The 7,068-nt window shown below is 32.4% G+C and overlaps 1 protein-coding gene across 2 annotated transcripts; it reads left to right on the forward strand.

Moving 5' to 3' along the window:
- The first annotated feature begins 2,199 nt into the window (after window positions 1–2,199).
- On the forward strand, window positions 2,200–4,493 carry LOC123889504 (protein IQ-DOMAIN 7-like). 2 transcript variants are annotated; one of them, XM_045938854.1, is made up of 3 exons: window positions 2,251–2,450; window positions 2,746–3,003; window positions 3,912–4,493. In XM_045938854.1, exons 1-3 carry the CDS (start codon window positions 2,385–2,387, stop codon window positions 3,924–3,926), a joined length of 339 nt encoding a protein of 112 aa, XP_045794810.1. In that variant the 5' UTR covers window positions 2,251–2,384; the 3' UTR covers window positions 3,927–4,493. The 2 variants fall into 2 exon arrangements, with proteins under 2 accessions (XP_045794809.1, XP_045794810.1); XM_045938853.1 differs by lacking the exon at window positions 3,912–4,493 and having other exon boundaries at window positions 2,200–2,450; window positions 2,746–3,531.
- The last annotated feature ends 2,575 nt before the right edge of the window (window positions 4,494–7,068 follow it).

The raw sequence follows: 7,068 nt of genomic DNA on the forward strand, positions 1-7,068 counted from the left end.
CTCAAATGAAAATTTTCTCATTCAGATATACTAGAATTATTGTTGGCACAATTGTTAGAAAGATTTTTTATACAAAGTGTTGATCAAACCATCGACTATGATTCTATGATACCACTTGTAGACTGTAGTTGTAGTTAAATCCTATTAAGAATTTTTTATAATTACCAAAATGCCTTTTTTGACCAACCTTTCCACCATTTTCTCTTCTTCTGTCACACCGCAATTGTTGAGACAAAGTAAGTCATGTATTTTTCGGTCCAAATCAAGCACTATCTATCAATAGGGTCTAGCAACTTGTGTGTGGATTAATGTATGATGGATGTAATTTTTGAAGAGATAAAAGTGAATATTAGATTATAATTTTGAAGAGATAAAAGTGAATATTATATTATAATATGTTTAAGTTTTGTCTAGTAGATTTTCTTTACAAAATAATCACTTTTTAAGAGTATGTTGTAAGGGTTTTTTATATTAAAAATAATCACATTTTTAAACAAAATAATTACTTTAAAAAGTTTTTTTTTTAATCGTCTGATTAAATTTTAATTTCAAATTAAGATCAACCTTAAAGCTGTGATGCACGGGTACTCCGTTTTTGAGAGAGTACCGGTACCGGGTACGTACCGGGTACCGGTACGCGTACGGTACACCTCCGGTACGCACCGACGGCGTACCCGTTTTTTTTTGTTTTACGATCCCGGTACGCGAATGGGTACTCCCGGGTACGCGAATGTGTACTTCCATTCCGTTTTTTTTGTTTATACAACTATTTCCATTCTTTTAAATTTGTTTATTTTTTTTAAGGAAGATTCATTTAATTAGAACGATTCAGTTTCTTTCTTGTCCGGGTGCGGGTACTGGTAGAAGACAAAGTCACAACATTTTTAACCTACTAGTAGAAGACAAAGAGCGTACTAGCAATAGTTCACAACCTTTTCAGCCATGAATATTGATAGTTTTTCTATTTTGATATTTTTGAACAATTTAAATTACTTTTAAAGTGTGGTATTTTTTATGTTTAATTATTTTAACTCTATTATTTTATTTATATGGACGTACTAGTACCTTAGTTTTTTTGAAAATGCCGTACCCCGTACCGGGTACCGGTACCGTACCCGCACCAATGCAACACAGCCTTAAAGGTTAAAGTAATTCTTTTTGGGGAACCGATATTGATATGAAGTTTTCAGCGTCGTTAGAGATGACTAATCTCCGTTAGGGAACCTATGAGGCACACAAAGACGGGTTCTCCCTTCCCCATTGATTTTTCTCCATACGCACGAGCCATAATCGAACTCCTAACCACATGCTTAAGGGGACCAAAACCCTTACTACTTAGACCAATTCATTTCTTTTTTTAATTTTTATAATGGAACAATTCATTGATCAGGTAAAAGTAATTCTACTAAATAACATTTAAACAATAGAGTGATACATTGACCAGATTAACAGCATATGCATTTCTTCTTACATCATTTGATAGGGTGGCAAAAGAAAATATCCATTAACATTGGCAGTTTGGGCTTTTTAACGGGCTTACAATGTTGGGCCTAGTTAAACGACAACATTCATGACAGGTCAACTCAAGAGCAATAACATGAAGAGTCCTACTTTTTGCAGCCCCTGCATACACTCAATCACCTCCTGAAATGACCATAGTACCCCTCTCGCCATATTGAAAGCGAGCTCTATTTTCGCACTCTACGTAGCGAGCGTTGTATATATACTCAAACTCAACGTCTTCACCCCCCAAAAATTAAAAAAAAAATCATAAAAAAAAAGTTCACATTCAATATAGCGAGCAACATCAGAGTTCGCATTCAATAAAGCGAGCACTTTTTTTTCATCTATAATAGTTTTACAATTTTACACACTAGCATCATAGAGAGCGAACTGGGGGTGTTCCAGTTTTTGCAATTTTACATACTCGCATCATAGAGAGCGAAATGTGGTGTTCTGTTTTTGCAATTTTACACACTCGCATCCTATAAAGCGAGTATAAGTGTTTCCAGTTTTTTGCAATTTTACACGCTTTCTTTCAATATGGCGAGAGGAGTATAATGAGATTTCCAGGGGGTGATTGAGTGTCTCGGGGGTGCGAAGAGTAGAACTCTAACATGAATTCATCAGAAAAATAAAAAAAGGTGGAAAAACAAGAAAAGTCTTTGTATCCGTTATGGTTGTTTCTTCTTTGTTTTTGTTCTTTTGGACTTTTTCTTTTCACAAACATTTCAAATTTCAAAACTTGTTCTTTTCTTCTTCTACAATACCACCTTCAAACTCATAACACATACTGCATCATCAACAACATCTACTTGCTGCTGTTGTTGTTGCCATTCTCACAATCTCCCATTTTCCTATGCAAAAATAAGTTCTTTTCTCAAATGGGTGGTTCAGGAAGCTGGTTTAAATCACTTATTCCACCAAAAAAGCCCTCCACCAATAATCAAGTTAGCAAATTTTTTTTTTTACTTATTTTTTCCTTTTCTTGGCTAGGAAGCATGACAATTCTAATCGAAGACGTGTCTGTGTCTGTATTTGTGTTGATGTATCAATGTCTGGTATCGGTGTTTGTACTTCACAGCTTCTTTACTATTATTTACATGTGTCAGTGTTTTGTTAGTATCGGACAATGACACGTGTGAGATACCGAACATGTCTTCGATTTGAAGTGTCAGTGTTAAAAATGTTAGTTTTGGTTTTTATATATGATGTTTATTATTCATTATGTTTCTGCTTTTTCAGGTGAAGAGTATTGATAAGAGTAAGAGAAAATGGAAGTTATGGAGGAATTCTTCAGAAAGTATTGGATTTGGAACCTCTATGAAGAAGGGACATGGTTTTGTTGCTTATGATAAATATTCATGTTCTTCATTTGTGGTGAATGAACAAGCTTTTGCTGCTGCAATGGCTGCTGTAGTAAGAACTCCACACAAAGACTTCTTGTTGATTAAGCAGGAATGGTCTGCCATCCGTATCCAGTCTGCATTTCGAGGCTTCTTGGTAATTTCAAACACCTTTTGCAAAATCATGATTCTACTTGTTCTGTTTTGAAAATCATAATTTTGTTAGAATGAGTTTCTAATCTTTAATTATTTAGTTCATGCTTTAATTTGCAGTGAGTTTCACATCATCATGACGAGCAACTGTGATTTTGGCAAAAGCTATAATTTCGAGCTGAAACAAAATCACGTTGCTACCATGATTTTGTTAAACTCACTCTGATTTCAAGCATGCACTTAAGAATTAAGCAGGTATTATACTTCGAGTATGCCTATGTTTGGTATCACGGAAAATACGTCCCAAATTTTTCAAAAGCTAACATTCTCTCTGTAGCTTATGTGAAATCACAGTGGGTCACCGTGATTCTGGCGTAACCACCGTGATACCAAACATAGACTATGTTTGGTTCCACTTTTGAGTTGTCAAAATTGATTATGAAGGTGTAAAATTGATTTTTGCATGTTTGGATGTTCTAGAGTACAATTGATTCTGCCTACAAAACTGATTATAGCTTGAAGTTGGAATTTAGAGCTTTTGCTTATAGTATTGAATTTTAGTCTCTAATTTTTTGATCAAACCCACATTTACACGAATGTATCCAAACCTAAAATCACTTTATATTCAACTCTCGTATAGTCATAATCAATTTTACAAAACCAATTTTTATCGCCACAGAAAGAACTATTCACACACATGTTAAACAATTCAAGAAAGAAATCATTAATTAGGCCTTAGATACTTAAATATACAATTTAGGATAGTACCTTCAATTTAGAAATCATTGAAAATTGTTTTACATTAGTTATGTAACTTATGTTCAAGGTTTTGAATTGCATTGCGATTGAATCTCGTTCCTCAGTATTGCTGAAAACTATGGCCTAATACAACTGATGTGGCCGCAATTGCAGGTTGTTGAAAATTAAACAACTTCGATATTGTAGTCACAGTTGCGGTCGGTTACTTACTATTTTAAAAACCTTACTTATGTTATTTATGTTTTAGGCAAGAAGAGCTTTGAGGGCTCTGCACAGTTTGTAATAGAATTAGGACATGATATGGCTTCTAACCTGTTTTCAATAGTCCAATTCCTGATAGAGGGAAAGAAGAGAATAACCACCAAGCAGGAGTAAAGGAGGGATCCGACCACACTTAACCACCCCGTGTGGTCACACACACACTATTTATATTTTCTGTCATTTAATTTCAGTCTTTACTTTCCTGTCATTTACTAATTACCCGCAAAGATACCTTTCAAACAAACAAAGCGAAGGCAATTATCCTTATTCCTAAGAGAAACTAGTAACCTTGGCATAATCCCTGTGGAGAACGATACACTTATCACTTTATTACTTGGTAGCGATTTTGTGCACTTGCAGAACTACCGTCAGATGTCGCGACTAATTAAAAAAACTGAAACTCGGTGAATTGCTTACTACCCTAACATCGGGGCTTCATAAATCATCAGTTGATCAGCAATATAGTTGTTTTACTTTAATAACATAACTAGTTTAAAGACCCGTGCGAATTATTTGATATTTAAGTTTGTTATTATATTAATGTAGAAAATTTACTTTAAATTAAATATTTAAAAATTTGTTATATAATATTGTTAAAATATAAGTGGAGTTATTGTGTTAATTATTTCTTATAAACTTATTTATTCAATTTTTTTATGTTTTAGTGACTAATAATGGTCCAGTGTATATTTTTAATCAAAAATTAGAAATTTTATTAGGAATATTTAAGATAATTTAGTAAGTTCGATACTAATTAAATTTATATTGTTATTAATTATTGTTTTTTTCTTCCTATTTTTATGTATAGATCGTTATGTTTTGTTCATATCTATAATCTATTTTGTTCCTATTTTTAAGCATGTCATCTTTCTATATTTTTTTTAGTTTACAATTAAGGATATAAAACTTGCAATGTGGTTAAAAGTAATAAAGATAAATTAGGAACTTTGATGGTAATCGATTTTAATATATTAGTAATAGATTTCTACTTCCCAATGCCATTTCATTAGGAAAAAAATCATGATTCAAAAAACGCATTTTCGACGTCGTGACTAGATCAAAAAACTAAAACTTTGCCACAACGGCATATAGGACTAGAATTTATGCTCTTTTTTTTTTGCATAGAGTACTACGAAAATACATAGAGCGGGTCTACAAAATTTTGTAGCATTCCTACTCGTCGATGTCATTTCGTTAGGAAAAAAAACTACGAATCAAAAAACGTGTTTACGACGCCGCGACTAGTTCAAAAAATTGAAACTTTGCCACGTCTGCATATAGGAATATAATTTATGCTCATTTTTTTTGCATAGAGTACTACCAAAATACATAGAGCGGGTCTACAAAATTTTGTAGCATTCCTATTTGCCGATGTCATTTCATTAGGAAAAAATCATGATTCAAAAAATGTGTGTTTGACGTCGCAACTAGTTCAAAAAAATAAAACTTTGTCACTAAGGCATATAGGAATAGAATTTATGCTCTTTTTCTATGCATAAAGTACTACCAAAACACATAGGCGGGTCTACAAAGTTTTGTAGCATTCCTACTTGCCGATGTCATTTCATTAGGGAAAAATCACGATTCAAAAAACGTGTTTTCGACGCCGCGACTAGTTAAAAAAATTGAAACTCTGTGAATTGCTTACTACCCTAACATCGGGGCTTCATAAATCATCAATTGATCAGCAATATAGTTGTTTTACTTTAATAACATAACTAGTTTAAAGACCCGTGCGAATTATTCGATATTTAAATTTGTTATTATATTAATGTAGAAAATTTACTTTAAATTAAATATTTAAAAATTTGTTATTTACTATTGTTAAAATATAATTGGAATTATTGTGTTAATTATTTCTTATAAACTTTTATGTTTTAGTGACTAATAATGGTCCCGTGTATATTTTTAATCAAAAATTAAAAAATTTATTAGGAATATTTAAGATAATTTAGTAAGTTCGATACTAATTAAATTTATATTATTATTAATTATTGTTTTTTTTCTTCTATAATCTATTTTGTTCCTATTTTTAAGCATCTCATCTTTCTATATTTTTTTTAAATATTTTTTTTAGTGAAATTACAATTAACGATATAAAACTTGCAACGTGGTTAAAAGTAATAAGGATAAATTAGGAACTTTGATGTTAATCGATTTTAATATATTAGTAATAGATTAAATAAATAAATAATGGTGTAAGTGTAACACACAATTAAGTTATCTTGGTTCCTCAAATGGAATGAGTTCATATGGAATCAATCAAGAACTTTTCTCTCCCGACCCCCTCATTTCTTTTCTACCCCCCAAAAATCTCATTTTGTATTCTTGACACCCTAAGTTTTCCAACGAGTGGTCGTTTACTCAAATCGGACATCGTTTAGTATTTCAAATAAATTGTGGAAGTTGAGGGTCTCATGCAGACTTTACGAAGGAAAGCTGGAAAAAAATTTGGAACACAATATTTCGGTTTATATAAACCGAAATTTTTTAGCATGACAAAAAAAATCGGTTCGTATAAACCGAAGTACCCTCAAGGGCAAAAATGGAAATTCAGGGGGTAGAAAAGAAATGAGGGGGGTCGGGAGAGAAACCATCATCAATCAAAGCAACTCTGGCCTGGTATCTCAAATGGACTCAATCGAAGCCTCGACATCATATTTAGTGACTCGGGATCAACCACTATTTGATCAACTGTACTAGTTAAATAACTTGATTAAACAACCCATCCCGGAAAATCTCACATGAGTTTTGATTCCTAAATTATCATCTTTTTGTTGTTACGTAGTTATTAATCAGAAATCATTAACATATAAGCTCGGAGTCAATGAAGCCTTAAAAACCAATGGGGCTTCATCAATCGATTGACAGGTTATAAAAACAGTTTTTTCTGCATTTCGGGTCTGCAATCGATTCATCAAGGCCATCAATCGATTGATCACGCATAAATTGAGGTTTTTCATGAAATTATGAGTTCTAAACAAGTATAAATTATAGCTCAATGACTCCTAATCTATATACCACATGATATTACCAATCAATAAACACA

This window comes from Trifolium pratense, linkage group LG6 (assembly GCF_020283565.1).
Source record: "Trifolium pratense cultivar HEN17-A07 linkage group LG6, ARS_RC_1.1, whole genome shotgun sequence".
NCBI classification, from domain to species: domain Eukaryota; kingdom Viridiplantae; phylum Streptophyta; class Magnoliopsida; order Fabales; family Fabaceae; genus Trifolium; species Trifolium pratense.

Bases quoted from the DNA above. Each gene is read 5' to 3' on its own strand.
- LOC123889504 (XM_045938853.1), top strand. From the start codon at position 2,385: ATGGGTGGTTCAGGAAGCTGGTTTAAATCACTTATTCCACCAAAAAAG. The intron at 2,451-2,745 runs GTTAGCAAATTT...CTGCTTTTTCAG, and splicing joins AGCCCTCCACCAATAATCAA to GTGAAGAGTATTGATAAGAG.